At 37.8% G+C, this 19,562-nt stretch overlaps 3 protein-coding genes and 1 pseudogene across 4 annotated transcripts in view; 1 reads left to right on the forward strand and 3 right to left on the reverse strand.

The window, feature by feature from the left end:
* The window catches only part of LOC113163580 (LIM zinc-binding domain-containing Nebulette), a 77,487-nt gene extending 73,773 nt beyond the window's left edge, over nt 1-3,714 (reverse strand). The window contains exons 1-2 of one of the 2 annotated variants that reach the window (XM_033326816.1): nt 3,439-3,714; nt 752-846 (exon numbers count right to left, since the gene is read on the reverse strand). In XM_033326816.1, the coding sequence (XP_033182707.1) occupies nt 752-846; nt 3,439-3,507 (164 nt within the window). In that variant the 5' untranslated portion in view covers nt 3,508-3,714. The remainder of the gene's footprint in view (nt 1-751; nt 847-3,438) is intronic. The other variant, XM_026362333.1, reaches the window with a different exon arrangement.
* A 1,989-nt stretch (nt 3,715-5,703) lies between these two features.
* LOC113164474 lies at nt 5,704-7,183 on the reverse strand (annotated as a pseudogene).
* Nucleotides 7,184-14,341: 7,158 nt separating this feature from the next.
* On the reverse strand, nt 14,342-15,542 carry LOC113163100 (GTPase IMAP family member 9-like). Its single transcript, XM_026361434.1, has 2 exons — nt 15,479-15,542; nt 14,342-15,349 (listed from the first exon to the last, which is right to left on the reverse strand). The coding sequence occupies exons 1-2, from the start codon at nt 15,501-15,503 to the stop codon at nt 14,634-14,636; spliced, it is 741 nt and encodes a 246-aa protein (XP_026217219.1). The 5' UTR covers nt 15,504-15,542; the 3' UTR covers nt 14,342-14,633.
* Nucleotides 15,543-15,661: 119 nt separating this feature from the next.
* On the forward strand, nt 15,662-17,590 carry LOC113163099 (GTPase IMAP family member 7-like). The gene is made up of 4 exons (XM_026361433.1): nt 15,662-15,716; nt 15,880-16,309; nt 16,469-16,509; nt 16,640-17,590. Exons 1-4 carry the CDS (start codon nt 15,707-15,709, stop codon nt 17,206-17,208), a joined length of 1,050 nt encoding a protein of 349 aa, XP_026217218.1. The 5' UTR covers nt 15,662-15,706; the 3' UTR covers nt 17,209-17,590.
* The last annotated feature ends 1,972 nt before the right edge of the window (nt 17,591-19,562 follow it).

Consider the following 19,562-nt stretch of genomic DNA (forward strand, 5'->3'; position numbering starts at 1 on the left):
ACATGTGGACAGGAGGTTCAGAAGCTGAGGATTCAACTACAATTAGTGGACAACTTGCTTTAGCTCCTGAGCCATAGCTGCCCTGTAAATGAAATAACAAATAAACGATTCATCTCAAATATTTATCATTTTTCTAAATTCCTGTTGCACACTAACATGCATACTCCATCTGAGTGGCTGATCTTTTAGAGCAGGTTACAACAGGCAAAACAAACAAGCTTCAACTTTCTTGTTGTGAACATGGAGGGAATTAACAGTTTTTCAGCACAAGCTATAATTTACTCCCATAATCCACCTCCTTTGAGGTTTGTAATCGCACTGATGTATATAAAGGTCTGGTCATGCAACTTAAATGTTCTGTAAGGACCATAAATGGCAGTGTGGTGTATGATGCTGTACAGATAATAACAAGCAGAGCATGTGAAGAGTATAGAGCAATGCACAGATTCTGAGCCGTGGACTGCAAGAGAACCAGCAGCGGGGAGCCAAGCAGGGCTGGGCTCGCAACCAAAACCACCAACCAAAGACCAAACCCATCGCTGCTATAAAAACCTGAAAGAGTCGCCACACAGATATGAACAGTCTGCAGGGACCAGAGGCAGATAATAACACACCAGCTACAACCAGTACAGGAAGTTCCTAAATATGAAAATCGTAACATGTAAACTGCAACAAAGTTTGGACAGAATAAACAAACAGTACGTGTGTGGTGTTGTTCAGACAGCACAGAGAGAGGGAGATCAGGACTCACGCGTTGCAGTAGGGTTTCTTGTCGTAGCCTTTGTAGTTCTTCATGTTCAGGGTCATCTTGCAAACCTCACAGTGGAAACATCCTTTGTGCCAGTTCTGGAGATGACACACACATACACATATATATTTATACTGTCAGTACTGGATGTGATGAACCTGTTTAAACCTGAGACCCATGCTTCTAAAGAATCTACATTCATTTTTACAAGAACAACTTTGTTTGTGTTTCTTTGAGAGTGTACAACACAAACCCATGTCCCAGGTGGTAAAATAAAGACAGACATGGAGGACGGAGCTGTGGCTGAACGCTTTGGAAAAACTAAATGAGAGAATTTTCAGATTGGTTAGTTGTTCTTCACAAATGATGATGATGTAATGTAGTTCGACAGCAATCGTGTAGACATGGGATTCTTTCATGAGCTAAATACAGTAGAAAGCTGGATTAAAACTCACATTTGTTGAGACCTAAATGTGTAGAATTTCTATAATACAGCTCAGAGTAAAAACATTTGCTCAGTTCAGTTCAGATCTGCCCTACATTAGGATTATTATATTCAGTTGTGAATCACAAGGTCAAGTTGTCAATATTCATTGTGAATCTAACTACCACTTCATCCGATATCAGGTCTTTACAGACATGTCACACAAAATAATCAGCATTTTTGGAACTTATCAACTGACACCAAATCGTTCTATCAAGAAAGTAATTTTCAGTATTAAGGATTATGAAAATAATCATTAGTTGCAGCCTTACATACTGTTTTCAGAACATAACAAATAATACTGGTGGAATTCTTCTGAGGGTTTAAAAACCTCATGTACAGTGTCTTTTACCGTTTTAAATGGGTCCTGTTTACAGTTTTAGCCTTTACACATTATGGTCTCATCTTCTTTTCTCCAACATTTTTTTATGTTCATTTTTTTGGCAGCTGCATTATCATTGCATCATAATGCAATTTGCTTATCAACAAGCAACTTTCAACCTGCCAAATGAGCTCACTGTTTAGTATCCAAACAGAACTTCACTGTTATTGTTCATTCTCACAGCAGGCTGCTGTTTTCAGAGAACCTGCTCCAAAAAGCCACTGTAGGTGACTTAACTCAGCAGCAAACCCAGTTGGAGACAGGCTGGTGAGCTCTGCAGAGCATTTAGAAGATATAAAGCAGATATTTCTCTCAGGAGCTGGTGGAAAACAAAAACAGAGCGGAAAGAGAAGGAATCCAGGAGTCCACGTGTATGATTCTGCTGTTGGAGGCAACAATTAGCATATTTGTTAACAAGTTGACCTTATTAACTCGAAAGGCGATAATATTATCTGTCAAGCAGCTACTGACTGCTAATGCAGGTGTTCAGCTTAAAAAACGGTCTCACTGTTCTCTCTCGAGCTACAGTGGCATGTTGACGCACATTTTCACAGTGGCTCCTGCAGCTATTTTCAGTGATAAAGTAATCACAAAAATAAAACCTGGTAAACTAAAACTTCTCCTCTTTAACTTGTATTCTAGCTTGAAATGAGCCTTAGATAAAATGTAAAAGAAGTGACACCTCTTAAGTCCTGGTTAAATGGGCTTTTGTAAGAGACATCAGTGACTTTGAAGTCCTTGGATGGCAAAATGATTTCTTTCTTTGTCTCGCCCTCACACTTTCTTCTTCTACTTCTTTGTTTCTTTGCCAGCCTCCTCCTCTTTAAATCACTGCCTCTCACACCATTTTATTTCTTTTATAGCCTCGTCCCATAAGTCAGGTCAACTTCTACAGGACGGAGGCTAACTTTACTCCTTTGGATACAGATTTTGTTAAGACATAAAGAATGACTGTGCTGTTTCTGGTTCACTTTCACAATCAACAAGCATACTTTGTATATAATTAATTCATCATTTGCAAAATGTGAGCATTTTATCCCGAATGGTGCGAGCTATACAGTGATATTATGTGCTGTGTCTACATGCTGTTGTGTCATCTGATGCCTCACTGGACAGACAGTGAATGCATGAGACTGCTGAAGAAAAATTAATAATTTACCACCATTATGCAAAAGCCTATTACAGAGGTGTTACCATGCAAACAAAATAAACACCCACTTGTACAGTTCTAACATATCCCTGTACATTTAACACATAGAAATCATTATAAACACTATTTTCAAGGCACTCAAGTGTCTGTTCCTATTTATTTGATGCAATATCACAGCAAATATTAACATATCTCCTATTACAAAATAAGCTTTTAATGGTTAAACAATGTAAAGTGAACACATGTTGAGTTAGTTTTATTGTCAGTAGGTCTGTTATGGACATAAAATACCTTTAACATAAACTTTGCAGTACTGAAGGTTCAGTCTTCAAACGTGTTCTTTCATCATTAACAGTACAAAACCCTCAACTGAACTCCTCATCATCTAAAAGATGTAAATGTAAATGAAACCAACTAGTTTCCCATTAACTGATGAATTGAACTTCTCTTTTCTGCTAATATTTGTGTGTTTGAAGGAACATTTTCAGCTCGCTCCTCTTCCACTAACCCTTCAGGTGAAGTTACCTTGTGAAGCTCCAGGATGAACTTAGATTGGTGCTTACACTGTTTGAAGGGGTTAATTAGCCACAGTCTGTGGGGCATAATTACGCCTGCGGTGATCGTGGCTTCTTGTGTGTGTCATCGTTTCTCTTTCTAGCCGTAGAGGCGCTCACCTTGTCCAGGCAGCTAACTTTCTCCGTCGGGTAGACGATCTTCCCACAGCGGGCACACTGAGGGTTCATCCTCCAAACCTCCTCGGCTTTCACCCGCGCTTAAAGTCCACTTGTTAAAAACAGATGTAGTGTTTACCAGAAAGCACCGAAACGTCCCCGGTAAACCTCCCGACAACCTGCGACACTAAGAACAAAGTGAAAAAAGCAGAAACCCCGGCGGAGAGACTACAGCTGAGCTGCTTCGCTCTGAGGACTGGATGCTGCGCTGGGACCAGCTACAAGCTAGCAGCAGTTAGCTACAAACAGGAAGTTACCGCGGAGGAAACAGGAAGTAGTGCTTCAAAGTAAAAGCACATATGCTCACCTGAGTGATTTTAAATGTCACCTCAAATCATCCATTGTGACATGTCAATTCAACTTTAAGATGAGTTGCACTTTTTTCACAGGTGAGAGTTGGTATGAAGATCTCCTAAAGCTAGGCTCTCCTGTAATCTGGTGTCATCATTAGGAGCTCTGAACTCCTCTGCATAATTCATATCTCAGAAGCTTAGATTGTGACATTGCATGTAAATCCATTATAAATCCCTGTTGCGGTTAGGTAACAGGTAACATTAAAATATCCCTAATTCAAATGAACAGATGTGCATAAAAAACATATAATTTCATTTTATTCCAACATAAAAAAAACAATATAGTTAAACAATACAAATTTACAAGATAACATAACAATTCTGATTAGAATATTCAAACATATCAGTGCTTAATAACTGCTTATCAATAGGCCAGACCTAACTACTGCTTTAAAATCCCCAAATATTACACAACAATGTGATAGTTGGGATGGAACACTTAAAACAATCATTTAAAAATATGTTTATGGGATTTATTATTTATAAATTAACTCCTAATGAGCAAAACAATGTGTTGAGTCAACGGTCAGTGGTGAAGTGGATGTTGGATGCTATGAAACTGTAAGAAGTGATTTCAACGTAATATCAATCAAACATAACCAAACCACATAGTCACTGTGACCATTATCAAGCAAACGTCCCCCCCTGCTGACAGATTATGGTATAGATAGAAAATTAGATACATTTTGAGATACAGTAAGATGAAATATAATTTAAAGCATGTTAAGAGCATTGAGAACAAAATCTTCTGGAATCAATCTGACTGAAACAAACTCACAAACATCAAGATTGTACTTAAATCATAAGTATGTCACTGACGTCACAATCAGGTAACAAATATAACTAAAAAGAGACAGCAGTTGTAATGTTGGGTCAAATGTTTCAAATAGACTCATTGCATAAGGTAAAAACTAAATATTATAAAAAAAATTCTTATATACAATTGGTTCACTAGTAAATCTATTACTGTCAGTCTTACAGATACAATGTATTTTGGTGTCACAACTCCTCAAATAATGTATTGTACTTGGCGTCCGTCCGTTCCCTCATGTCCACAGTTCCTGGATTTCTGAATTGATTTTTTCATCAGTCTTCACTGTGTTTCTTTCAGATTCTAATACCTAAACTACAGTGTACCTCGTTTAGACACACAGGTGATTTACAGCATGTCAATGGTTCTGTGATCTGTGGAAAACACAGCATGTTTAAAGCATCTCATGCAGGTTTACATTAACTTCTCTCACTTTAGGAGAGCACCCAGTGAATACAGTCACTGCAGTTTGGTCCTGTTGTGGCTCTTTAATGAAGAGAACCGAAGGACCCACCTTCTAATTTCTGCACAATGATGGTTTGAATTAAATCCTCAAGGTGGCGCTATGATTAGATCAATCAAAGCTTCTAATACTGTTGGTTTCCACCAGTAATTCCAGAGCTGGGCTAATGGAGATGGTACGTAGACTTTATTAGATTTAAGAAGTTAAAACATCAATAAACATCAAGAGAGTAATAAAATCAGTGACACTGATTGTCAGAATCACTATAAGCTCAATACACTGCAATCAAATATAACTATTAAAAGGTAATCTTTAAAAACTCTACATGTAGAAGGACGTCTAGGATTTAGTCTGTCAAAGCAGCTGTCAATTTATTTTATATATTTAGGTTGTTAAAAAAACACTCCACAAACACACAGATTCATCAATACACAGTATAAATATGCACAAACTTTTTTAACTTCTTGTGTTTTAATATAATTAAACCTATGTTCAGGCTTTCTCCTGACTGATCTTTAATATACCTTACTCAGATCTATGTAAAACTGTCTTTTCCCCTTTCTTTCAGCTTGAAAAATCACTTAAAGCAGTACGTCCCATGTTGTCTTTTTTCCTCCGACCAGACCAAGATGTTCACAGAGGGAGGGGTCGAGCTCACAGAGAACCTCAATCATGTCTGAACTGGCAGCTTCACCTTTCTTCCTCACTGTGTCGATAACAAAACAAGCTTTGTCTTCTCTGTTTTGCTTGGTGTCCACCGACTCCCTCTCAGAATCGGTTATCACCTTTTTCTCCAACAGTTTGTCCAGCAGACTTTTAACAACTGGTTCTGAGATTCCATCAACGAACCTGCTCCGTGCTTTCTACAGCTTCTCATTTGTAGGGAGATTCAGAGCAGACTCCTCACATAACTTTCTCTTTCTAGCGACTGGAAGACAAACCTCACATTCCCAAACAGTGAGGGAGCTGTTGGTGTCTGGTGTAGTTGTCGTCAAACTCCTGATCAAATTCTGCTTGTTTCGGTTGAACTTTAACTGAGTTATCTTAAGGACAAGTGGACAGTGTGTAAAACTGATCTGGACAAAGTTTACAGTGAGAGGACGTCTCTATGTACCTCTCATCTCCAACTGATGCCTTCCTTTTGCGCTGCACATCTCGGAGCACGATGTTTCTCGGTAGCAACAACACACTGAGGAAGGATGTGAGATCAGGATCAGCTGGGGGTCTGTAGAACAGCAGAACCAAAGCTCGGACCGGGTGTGGAGGTGAGTCTTCCTCCTTGACATTACCGTAACCAGAAAACCCTGTGGTGTTGGTAACAACATGAGTTTCTGTGATCTCACGAGGACTGATATACTCCACGTCTTCATCATCCTTCACATGAGCTACTGACAAGAACTGACATCCACCTGTGGAGCTGATCTCACAGTGAGGGAGGTGAAGCTGACACACAGACTGCTGCACACACGTGATGTCAAACAGGGGTCCTGCAGGCTTCTTGTGATGTTGTCTCAGTAGTCTCCTGTTCCAAGGGACAATCCTGTAAACCACGTCCCCTTCTCCCTTCATGTCAAACATCAGACCTGTCACACTGCACAGGTACAGACCTGGACAGGAGCACTGGAACCTGTAGGTTTCATCATCGAAATCAGGAGTGATAACAGGAGTAAACTCCTCAAAGCTGGGTTTTAGCTTCATGTCAGGTGAACTGTGAACTGATCGTGTTGAGGTTTTGTTTTCTGCACATATTATTTGACTTAGTGAGGGAAAAATTGTCCTGGTCCCAGGAGAATGTGTGTTGTAGAATAGGTCGGAGGACAGCATGGTGTTGGCAGCTGAAAAGTGCTCAGTCATGAGTTTTTGTTTCAATGCAGGTGAATGTGGAAGACCTTCATCTGATTCACTCTTGTCTGAAGTCATGTGTTTTTCTTGGAATAAAGTTTGACCTTTTGGATTCATGTCAGCTGATTCATCTCTGTCTTGGAGCCGCACTTCCTCTTTCTCTGCTGTGTGTCCTTCAGCTTCCTCAGAGGGGCGCTGGTTCTTAAACCACTGGTTCATCTCTTCCTGGCCTTAATGGTTCTCTGTTAAAGTTTTTTTTTAAACCTGTGCTATTCGGCGGTTTCTTGACCCTGAGAAATGTAAATAGAGAATGTAAAGTTCATTTGCAGTAGTACAGTTGGTGCTTTAATCACATTATATCTTATATTTAATCCAGTGAATTTAGCAGGTAGAAAACAACCGATCGACAAGCTAACAGCATAAATGTGGAACAACAGGAAGTAGAACAGGGCCGCTGAACTAGCAAGCTAACACGGCCAACTGGGCCTGTTGCCGGTTTTAGCCTAATAAAATTATAAATAACCAAAACTATTAGTTATTAAACCTGTTTCAGCTACATTGGCTGAACTGTCGGTGTTCTCTGTCTGTCCAGAGAAAAGCTCGTAGTCGGGGTTCTGTTTAGTGACTAAAACTGCTCTGCCTAGACAATCTTCTTCTTCGTCTTTTTCTTCTTCATCTCTTTCGTCTTCTTCTTTTTCTTCATCTTTTTCTTCTTCTTCTTCGTCTTCTTTTCTTCTTCTTCTTCTTCTACTCTGGGGTTTTTAGGCAGCCGGCATCCAAAAATGTTGCAGCCATCTGTAGGAATAAACACCAGGTGTCGTAGAACCAGTAGCAGTATAATGGTAGCTTCCAGCCAGGTCATCTTTACTTTGGTAATCTGTGCTGTTGGAAAGTCCGACAGGCCTCAGAGGGACAATCCCCAGTGAAGAAGGAGCTTCATTGGACAGTGGCAAAGGTTGGATCTTCTGAAGCTGCCATTTGTAGGAATCTTCTCGCGTTGCCTCATTCAAATTCTCTTCATAAGTCCAGATGTTCTTGAGAAGTTAAAGACACTTAAGCCTCTACTATTCAAAACAGTAGTATTAGTTTAAGTCATTTGCCTTTAATCTTCTCCTCTTGAAGTCCTACTGTACATCATAACCTGTACCTCCTACATCTCAGCATGTTCCTCTGTTTCTGGCTCCTGAGTCTCTGCACATCCCGTTTTCATGTTTCCCTTAAATTAAATGTAATGCACTGTTCACGTTACTGGGCCCTATTTGTAATGTGATGAAAAACATTTGTTCCTGTCTGTTTGTACCCAACCCTGTGTCCTCTCCCACTTTCCTCTGCATCATATACAGATGTCTTCCCTTCCTCTCCTGGTCCCAGCAACGCTGCCACTTTCTATTTATTGTCTTCCATACAATACTCTTACCATAAGACTATTTAATGTTGATTTCTATGTTCTTAATTTAGATCTTGGCTCATTTATCTACTTTTTTTATTTCCAGCTATGCCTGCATGAGCAGGTGTCCACACAAATCTAGTTTCCACACCCTGACTTACTGCTTCTGGATACAATAACAGCTAATCTAACAGCAAGGCCTGCCTGTTCTTGAATGAACTGGACCTAATGCTGTACAGAACAGAAGCAGAATCACTTAACACTTATCACTTAACTCACTTGTTTTAATTATAGTTTGTTAGTTCATGTCTGCACACTGAAAACTGTTTCCTTATGGGCTGTTACAGTCAAAGACCTAAATCCATGCAAATGTATTTATTGCTCTCCTTTTGAGATGGCCGTTTGCTGTGAGGCTGCAACAAACTTATCAGTGTTTGATTTTTATTTTAGTTTTTGATTCGTAGCTTTAGTTTCCCTTTGTTTAGGTAATATATTTTTCACTTGCGCTTGCCTACTGAGTTACTCCTTTGGCATCCCATTACTTCAGTGCTAGGAAACGCACAGACTCGATTTGAGACATTTTGTACTCTGCTGTTTGTTCCACTAAGCTAGACAACTGTGACAAAGGTGCCCCCACCAGAAAACTACTTTAAGATGCAGCGGTAAGGACAAAGGAAAAGGAGAGAAAACTCATGTCAGAACAGGTTTTTTACTGCAGTAAACGGCAGCGTACTTCAGACCTGAGTCCCGTAGCTAAAGTCATTCCTGAGCCTCACACTGACACAACATACACTAAGGTCAGCACATGTCTATACTGAACCCAGTCCTCTTGATACACAGACCGAGAAACAATAAACTCATAAACCAGATGTTACATCTGAAATATTTCCCTGTAGCTCATTCACAGTGACTGTACGTATGTGGTGATGATGATTTGGACCCAGTTTTGTAACATAGCAGAAAACAAGATGTCGATAACATAACGAGCTCTTTCTCTTTTGTTCGGCATTTCGTCCACCGACTCCCTCTCAGAATCAGTTATCACCATTACGTTATCACGTGTCTGGAGGCCCAGAGTATTTTCTTCTAGTGCAAGTTTCACTGTTTGAACTCTGTCCAGTGACTTCTTCATTCTCCTCCGATACTCCCGCAGCTGAGATGTTCTGTGGCCTTTCCTCAATTGTACGTTTCATTTTATCTTCCTGATTAAAAATGTTCCTTCAGTATATTTGGGTCTCTTGTCTTTTTCGTCACCTGCAAAAAACAAACAAAGCAAAAAACTAAATTGTTAGTGTTGTTATTTGTGAAAATTGGGAGGTCGACAGTATCATCACACACTAATTTGTACTTACACCAATGTTTTTTTAACTCGTTTTCTTTGTGATAGCAAAACCTATATAAAACCATGACAATGTTCATGATGAAATTAACAATTACAGGGTTGATACTTTAGTGAAAACACTCAAACATGTTCATAAAATATCTTGAAAAGAGTTGATTGTTGTTTCAAACAGTTGCTCAAGTCATTGACCCTGAAATGCAAATTACCTAGGATTTTCCTGGTTTAGTGAGACAGTTGTTTTGGTAAAGTGGGACACTGGAAATTTTTTTTTTTTATGCAAAGACATCACATCAAGTCATTAGCACAGTAAACTTTTAATAATATTCATCATTCTACATTTATTTTATGTACTGTACACATACATAATAGATACTGTAGCCTACTAGTGCAGGGTATTGCAACATGTTTTTCATATTTGAAAAAAAAAAAGAATCTTATTTTCTAGATTTATTGCACATTAAGTGTCATGACTGTCATTCAGTAAAATGAGAAAACGGTCAAAGCTTGAATGTGTCACCTTTGCAAAGAGTTGCTCCTAATCCCTATGTCCTAATATATCGTGAATAAATGTCTAATAAACACAAATCTCACCTGTGTGTATCTGCTTCGGTGGTAAATGTAGTTTCCAAAGCTCATACACAACAAAAGCAGCTTGTTGAGTTTCTGTCGCACATCCCGTTTTTGTTCTTTTATTTCCTGCCACCTCCACCCCAAAAAAAAACCATCCCACGTATTTCCTGGTTACATTCAACAATCAAGGACCATATGTTCTTACCAAAAGCAAGAACATAACAAATAAGCACTGTTTCCTGATGATCTTAAGTGAATCAATTATAATCTGAAAAAAAACAAAACATATGAAAAATCTTCTAGTTCAGTAGAACCAGGCTCACGGTGCGTGACCAAAAATCATGGCAGCAAGAAGCAGCAAAAACACTGGGCAGGTAGGCAGGACCAGAAACTGCTAACTGGAAGGATACAGCTCTGAGGCAGAAAAGTATGGACATAACAGCAGTTACAGGGTAAAAAATTAAACTGTGTAGAGTAAACTAAAATTTTTTACAGTACAATAAAATAAAAGTAAAAATAAATAAATTAAGAGTCAGCATGGTCAATGCAGCAAATTTACCTCAGTTTGTTTCCTGACTGAGACACATTTAAAATATAAAAAATGTCAAACTTTCAGAGAATTTCCTCATTGTCTGTTAATGCAGGTTGTTGCTGCTTCAAATGCAAGCTCACACAACAATATATAGACAAGCTCCAGAAACTTTTATCAATGTGATGTCAAGCAACATTCTGCATATTTTACACCAGCATGGCTCTTAAAATATAATTAATTAATGTATTCTGAAATGGATTTATTTATTTATTAGTTCATTTCAGTATTTATTTACTTATTCATTTATTCTTTTTTTAAGTTTTGTCCTCCATATTGTAAACGTGTGTTCATCAGCTAAATATCACTGGAACAACAGTCACACACACTGTCAACATGGTTTTGGTTATCATAATTTAGCTCAGGTTTTTTTAATGGTCTTACCAAATGTGTCTGTTTTTTTTCTCTTGTTTGTTAGATGATAAGAAGTTCTGAAGAAGTGAGTGATGCACACAAAAGACAAGAAAAAGAAAACAGATTGATGTCTGTTGCTGTGGCTAGAACAAAGTGTCCAAGTGCATGTGAGCTTCCTGCTTGTGAGTCCTTGGTCTTGTGTCGAAGTTTGTCCCCCTTTATGTCAAACAACCATGTGTAAAACTTACATAAAAACAGAATGTAACAATTTCATAATCTCAGCAACCTATATTTTTTTATTTATAATACAACATAAAAACCTTTTAAAAATGTGCCAATAAGGTAATTTTGAAATTGAAGCAATAAGGAGAGAAATTGATCCTCTCATCTTTTAACAACAGTCTGTAAACAGTCTGTACATTTCCACAGTTGCTCGAGTTTTGGGAGAGAAATTTTGTCCCATTCTTGCCTGCTTAACTGCTCAACAATCCTGCATCATCTTTGTGGTATTTTGCATCTCAAGATGTGCCAAATATTTTTACTGGTGAAAGGTCTCGACTACATGTGGGCCGGTTAAGCATCCAGACTCTTGGCAGTGTTTCTCAGTCATGTTCATGTATGGTTTCTTTTTTGCATGGCACAGTGAATTGTGTTCACAGACAGTGATTTTTGGAAGTAGTCCATGCAGTGATGTCCATAACAAACTCATGTCTGTCTTAGGACCCAAAGATTACATTACTGCATTTACAACAATAAAGTGCTCATTTGTTTGTGAGGGAGATTAGGTAGTGAATAAAGAGTAAATGTTTTCTGAACTGACCCTCGCTGAAAGGTCCACACATGTCAGCAGAACCACTAACCAGTTTTGGGTAAATAGTTTTGTTGAAGGCATAAAATTGTTTCACATTGTTTTACTGTAAGAGGAAAGATTTGAGATATAGACATGTTTGTTCCCAAGGGTCCATCAGTTTCATTTAAATCAAACATTTACTTACTACAACAATACTTTACAGGACCTTTTTCCCATGAATGAACAACTTTATCTCAATAAAGCATTTCTATTATATATGTTTATTATTATCATCCTATATTAAGTGAACATTGAGTGAATCATTACATAGCTTTCTGTCACATGTGGTCACACTTGGAACGCCTGTTCCAAAGAGTGAACTCTCCTGTTACATCTTAAACTGTAGCTGAGAGTCTGAGATGTTGTATATTATGAAGAGTCTCCTTTTGAATAAACAGTAAAAAAACAAAAAATATTGTTATTTATCACTTGAGCTGGTTTTCGTCTCTTGGTCAGTCATATGCAAAACATGGCAGGACATCAAAAATTAAGCCATTGCTCTAAAAAAAACAAACACATTGTAACCAAGTTTACTAAAGACCACCTACAACACTACAGAGAAAATGTCTTTTTGACAGATATATAAATAATTGTCTGGGATGAACCCACAACACTACATCTGGCATAAAAGAGAACTGTGTAAAAAATTCCAACAATGAAGTATGATGGAGGGTGAGACATGATTTGGGGCTGCTATGCTGCCATCATAGAGGGAATAGGAAGGTTCCAACCAAACAGTTAGTGAGTCAGGATGGTAAAACCTTTGACATTTCCATTGAAAATTATAATTTTGTCATTAACTGTAGTTGTTGTAGCCTTTAGATGCAGGGATCTGGCTTAACTGAAAAATCCTTCCTGTAAAGAGTGTTGAAAAACACAAGGCATCATTTTGACAACTTTCAACATTATAAGGGACTTGAAAACTCAGGCATTCAGCAGTTCAGAGTGGCAGATGGTTTTAGGGTTGTCTAAGTTAACCCTGAGTTGGCATATTGTTCAGCTCAAAGTCTTTTAGAAGAGAAAGTCACAGAAAGAATAAAACATTATAGCCAACATAGAAAGTTATGACCTGAACTTGTGACCGTGAACACAGCTCAGTTCCTAAAACATCTATAAAAATTTTCTCTGAAGAATGTAAATTTGAACTCAATCTTCTCTCCAACAACAATTTTAGGATTATTGGCAGTTTTAGTGTTTCCCATCCTTTTTATTGACATAACACTTTTCTTACCTGCTACAACAGCATAAATATTGTACAAACAGAAATTATATATCATAACGAAGCACAGCACTACCTTTGAATTAGCTGAAAAATACAAATCAGCATTCTGAAAATGATATTAATTATTGTTAATCTTTCATCACTTTAAGTGTTTAGTGAAAATTTTGATTATAGGAATGTGTGATCAGATGATGTGTTTAAATAAAACCATTGCTTCATTATCATAAACATTTATTATCAAAATACAACATGGAATTCCATCTCTTATAAAACAATAAAGGTAAGTTGACTTGTTAACTATTAACTAACACATAGTATGCATTTGAAACACTAAAGATCAACTAAACTAACACAAATCACATTCAAGGATTTTTAACTTAGTTGTGCACACAGGCCAATTATTGGTAAATAATTAGTATTTTTGACCATGTATGAAACACCTATCTTAGAAGACAAATCATTACACTCAAGGGAAGGCAGCACATTATTAAGTACTGGCTGTCCAGTACATTTTAACAATAATATGTTCTACTCTGGAGACAACTTGCCATGCTAATGGAACAAGATTCACCTATAGTAAAGTAAATATGCCAGTACATGACAGGTAACCTGCAAGAATAATTTGTAAAGGGTAAAAAAAGATTAATAATATCCTATTAAATTGTGGGTGTGGTGTGGTTGAATACACAAGACAAGAATTAAAATAGCAGTGAAAATTATGGCAGTTAAAAAAATAAACCAGCTCAATTTGATCATGTCTAATTATAATTGTATAACTGAGAATGCTGCTGACTGACAGTAAATGGATTAATTATCTTTGTGTCATTTTGCACTGCACAAGTCTGTACAGTGTACAGTGTGGACTTTTAAAGTGAGTGCCTATCACTCTTCAGGCACAACAGCATCATCACCTGATTGTTTTAATGTGGTGGTGCATCGTACACACATATATTCAATGTCACAAAACACACACAAAAAATATCTGATGTAGTGTTGGATATAGGTATGTTTTAGTTCACCTCCATTTTTCAAAGTAAAATAAACACTATTATTTACGCATGCATTGTTATCATGAGGTATAATCCTAAAATAAGTTAAATTTAATTAATAAAACAATTAAACCAATTAACGTACATTGGTAAATTAGAATTGCTTTATCAGTGGCTCATCACACAGCATGTATTAAATCTAATTGTTCATCACGAAATCTACTTCATCATCCTAAAATCCACAATCTTATCATATTTTTTTTTAAACGAGACAATACAACTTTATATCTAGAGTGTAATGCTCCAAAGCCTTTTCATATATACCAAATGATAATACACGGCTATAATCTGTGCTGTTTTGGTCCCTTACGATCTTCTAAGAATACACAGAAAAACTCTGATACGTACAACCAGTCCATCAATGAACACATATTGGACTTGACTAACAATAACCTGCCTGCTTCCTCTTGTTGCCACCACTGACTGCACTTCCCTGTACATATCATCTGTGTAGTGTGTTCCCCTATTAGCTGCCACCATGTTGTCAATCTTCTTGATCAGCTCAATTACTTGAGAAGTGTCACTGCTGGTGTTTTCAAAGACGTGGAACCTGTTTCCACAGCTTTGGATGACTCGCTGAAGGTCTGAGGGTGCCTCACGTACATACTGTTGAATGGTCATGTTCCCAAGGTCACCACCACGGGTAAACAGCACAATCATGTACTTGTTAGCATGTGAGCCGAACAGCTGCTGCAGAGCTTCCACTGCGTTTTTCTCTTCATTTGTGAATCGATTAGTTTGCATGACGAGCAGGAACACGTGAGGACCTGGACACGAGACTTCAACACATCTAACTATTTCTTTTTTGATGAATTCTTCAGAATTGTGAGTGTCCAGGATCCCGGGTGTGTCTACCACAGTAACTGCTCTGTTCCCCAAGTATCTCACTTCCTTTTCACAGGTCTTAGTAACTGAAGCTGCACAGGGACGTGAAAGGAAATGACGCCGTCCCAGGATGGTGTTTCCAACAGCACTCTTGCCCACGCCGGTTTTTCCAATCATCACAATTCTCAGATCAGGACCTGTAAAATTCATACCAAGTTTTTAAGGCTTCAGACATATTTCAGCACTGGCTTTATGTCCTAATATTTGAGTGAATAACATCACAAAGTAATGGAATATAGGTTTATAATAGATAAAAAAGAAAATACCTGTAGAAAATGAGGCATTTCCCATCTTCTTTCAGTACAGTGACAATGACAATGATGAATGTTAAGGTATTTGTTCGAGCTGTTTATATATCTGGTAGCTACACAGTTGACACACACCCCCTATCATTTGCATAACAGGTCCATATAAAATAGACAGAAAGCTGCACATTCTGCACATTCAGGTACCACACAGCTTGTCTGTAGTTTGCTGCACTCGATTAGAGGATCATGTCTCACAGTAAGTTACACTTATAACAATGCAATAACTTTCTTGTAACACTTTATTTGCATCAGTGAGACATATTTGTCAAAATGAAAGGACATTCTGGTTGGGAAAGGCAAAATGTATTAGTATTCTAAATGTTTTATTAATATTATATCATGTTATGTTGTTTGAACAGACAGGGTTTCTGTTGCTGTCCTGGGAAGTGGAGATTCTCTGAAGAAAGCACTAATAACCAACATCCTAGGGAAAGATTTAAAACAAGTATCAAACAGAAACTCTCCAGAAAACGGGAATGAGATTTACGAAAATGATACTTATATTATCACATGTGTACATGATGAGACGAAAGGGCTATTTGCTTTAAAACAACACCTGGACACGTGTTCATTGGTGGTAGACAGTGAGTTTTCAGTAGAAAAGGTGTGGAAGGACATAGACACTCTGAGCAAGAGAAGTGGAAAACCTACCAACGAGTTCATAGTTGTGCCGCCTCTCAGCTGGAAACGCACAGATTCGTACCCGTTCAACCTCAAAACTATGGATCATTTATGCATCGACCTGAGAGAACTGGCTGAAGATAGACATCTGATACCAACCAACAAGAAGTAAGAGTGAAAGCGAGAGATGTAGATGTAGGACTGTCACAGTTTACTGTACACTGATAGATGTATGATACTGTAAATGTTGGCATAGTGGTACCACAAATATTAACTGGTCACACAAAAGAAGAATTACTGGTTTAATGTTCTGCCTTCATTTAATAGGCAACATTACCATCCTGGCTCAGCACAGATGTCAACAACAGGTAGGTCCCAATCCCTGTCAGCATCATCTAAATCTTTAAATAGATTTCCTAGATTTGCCAACGTGGTGTGAACAAGTCATGCTTCTTGAGGAAGTTCGCTCAAGTTCCTTTTTGTTCTACAATCTTTCAGAAAGGCTCGCGGGAAAAAAAGTGAACCTTGTTCTGTTGGGATTGTCCGGGACTGGAAAGAGTGCAAGTGGAAACACCATCCTCGGACGTGAGCAGTTCCTGTCTAAACCCAGTGCAAAGGCAGTGACCACAAAGTGCCAGGTGGCAGAAACTAAGATAAATGGGGCACTAGTGCGTGTCATTGATACTCCAGACATCTTTAATGAGGATCTCAGTATCTCAGTTAAGAAAAAACAAGTAAAGCAGTGCAAGGAGCTCTGTCACTCAGAGCACTGTGTGTTCTTGCTAGTGATACAGGTTGGCAGATTTACAGATGGTGAGAGAGACATCCTGACAAAGGTAGAAAGAGAATTTGGCAGCAGAGCTCGACAACATACAATCCTCCTGTTCACCTGTGGGGAAGAGCTGCAGCGTGCAGACATGAACTTAGAGGATTTTCTTCAATCTTGTCCACGTGAACTCAAACAAATAGTAGAAATGTGTGAATACAGGTGTGTTCTCTTTGACAACAAATCTCCAATCCCACAGCAAATGGAAAAGCTGATGCAGAAAGTGGAAGAGATGTTTTAAAAAGAAAATGCAGACATAAAAAGTGGCTGTATCATGTCAGATCAATAAAGAGCTGGACTGGGATTTCTCCTTATAAATAGATAGTGACATGATTGAATATTTGACTTAATTGATTTAAATTTAATTTTAGATTTTCATCTGTCTTCTCTTTCTTAGATCAGGATTTAAGGATGTGTTGTGTTGTTTCTAAATTGTGTTTGTTTGAAATTACTTTTATAAAATTTCAACAATTGACTTGCTTTGTTGACCTTTGTGGTAACGCTACACATGTAGGTGACGCTGAATGTGAAGAACCTGTTTTGTAGTAATTATAATAAAAGAACCTCACAATAGTTCAGTTTTTGGTTTGTGTACTCCTATTAAAAATCATCAGGAACAGATCAACAGCAGGACGTTTGTATTGACTTTTAAAAAAATTATTTAAAAAATACATAAATAAAAAAATAATAATAATTAAAAGTTTTTCTCTGAGTGTATTCATACAACACATCATGCTGTGTCAAGACAGAGTGATTGTAGTTTTTCTGTATAAATGAGTCGTGAAATGTGACCTGATCTTCACCATAGTCACAAAAATCAACAAACACAATATTTATAAGCTCATAAAATGCAAGCAGTCAAGATCTTTCATTTATTTATTGAACACATCCATCAAACAGTGGCACAATGTTTTAACAAGTGGTTTTGATACACTGAAGACGTGGAGTATATCAGTCCTCATAACATCACAGAAACTCATGTTGTTATCAACATCACAGGGTTTTCTGGTTACGGTAACGTCAAGGAGGAAGACTCACCTCTAGAGGCCGACATAGAGTAAAGTGTGATATGATGAACAGCCCCAGAACAGCTGATGAAGAAGTGAAACAGGTGAAGAATATCTTATTTTTTATTCTTTATCCAGTATTTTGAACCTGAACAAACCTGCTCACTCAGGGAGACGATCAACTCCACTCTGACAACATCAACTCATCACTTCTCTCTCATCACTAGTTAAATATCTCCATCTGCTGGACGCTGGGTGAATGAATGTGTTTTAAACTTACTGTGGAAAATTATTGGAATTGTTTTTACCATCAGTCGACATATAAAATATTTCTTGCTAATTTATGTTAATGTACTTACTTTAAAAACTCTTGTCAGTCTTTGTGACGGCGTTCAGACCTGAGTTGAGTTTAATCCGTTGATCTGAGATCATCTGGGAGAAACAACAACAACAATAACAGTTTCATACTTTACAAAAGAGGAGGAAGTGTGTGTTTAAATCTCACTTCACATCATGTCCCCTTTAACTCCTCACCTACATGTAATAAACCACAGACATTATGTGTGCACTCAGTGTGGAGCTGGGGCCCAGTATAGCCTGCAGGTTTGGCTTCCATGTTTCATGATAAATACATTTTAGTTTTTGTTTTTGAGGGTTTTTTTTAGGTCACTACAGTAACAAATAATTTTAAATTGCCTAAACAAATCACCTTAATTTTGCCTTTTTTTTTTTTTGTTCATGGCTTTAAACAGTAGCTACGTTCACCTCAGTGATGAATCTTTGCTGCTTCAAGGAAGTCACTTCTCAGACTGTCAGCAGAATTTGTGTGGGGGCTGCTTAAAGATTCAAAAGTGACACATCCAGAAAAGATAGAGACTGAAGGAGAACACAGTTTCCAGTACTGTGCGCGTCGTTGACATTGTTTTATTTTATGCTCTCCTGTTTTTCAAGATTCTGGAGCCAGTTGATCACCAATGAGAAAACAACATGCAGATTACCACTGTGTGACGGAGTTTATCAAATATCACAGAAACTAGTAGAAAGGAGGAAGAAGGAGGCTCACAAGTAAGTCAGAAACCAAACAGCTGTCATTTATCATAGGTAATCGTAAGTTAAAACTTAATAGGAACATGAATGATAAAGCTGAAAAGAAGTTAGTGAAAAAGCAGCTGTGAAACATCCTTTATTATAGAGGAAGAGTCTCTTCTTGGTTTCTGTATTTAAAATACATAATGCAGGTTAATAACCAGTGTGAATCAGAGGGAAGTATGAAACCACCTCAACAAAGACAGAGAGCAGCCAGGAGAGTCAGTGTTTAATGACAGCATCTTGTTTTTACTCTAATTCATACATAACGTTAAACATATACAGCTCTTTAACTCTGAGTGTGATCGCGACTCTGTCAGAAACTGGTCCACAGGAGCACACGACCTGTTAAAGAGGCCTCAGTTTATCTCAGCTGCTTATTTCAGTATCAAACTGCTATAAAGGACCAAAACAATACACTACATATATCCCTGAGGTAACAGTGATGGTGTGTCTGTTTAAAACTTAAAGGTTTGAAGAAATTATAACTAAATTATCTTAA

Source organism: Anabas testudineus, chromosome 2 (genome assembly GCF_900324465.2).
Source record: "Anabas testudineus chromosome 2, fAnaTes1.2, whole genome shotgun sequence".
Classification (NCBI taxonomy): domain Eukaryota; kingdom Metazoa; phylum Chordata; class Actinopteri; order Anabantiformes; family Anabantidae; genus Anabas; species Anabas testudineus.

Bases quoted from the DNA above. Each gene is read 5' to 3' on its own strand.
- LOC113163100 (XM_026361434.1), bottom strand. From the start codon at position 15,503: ATGGGAAATGCCTCATTTTCTACAG. The intron at 15,350-15,478 runs GTATTTTCTTTT...TGAATTTTACAG, and splicing joins AAATGCCTCATTTTCTACAG to GTCCTGATCTGAGAATTGTG.
- LOC113163099 (XM_026361433.1), top strand. The intron at 16,310-16,468 runs GTAAGAGTGAAA...TTCATTTAATAG, and splicing joins CTGATACCAACCAACAAGAA to GCAACATTACCATCCTGGCT. The intron at 16,510-16,639 runs GTAGGTCCCAAT...ACAATCTTTCAG, and splicing joins AGCACAGATGTCAACAACAG to AAAGGCTCGCGGGAAAAAAA.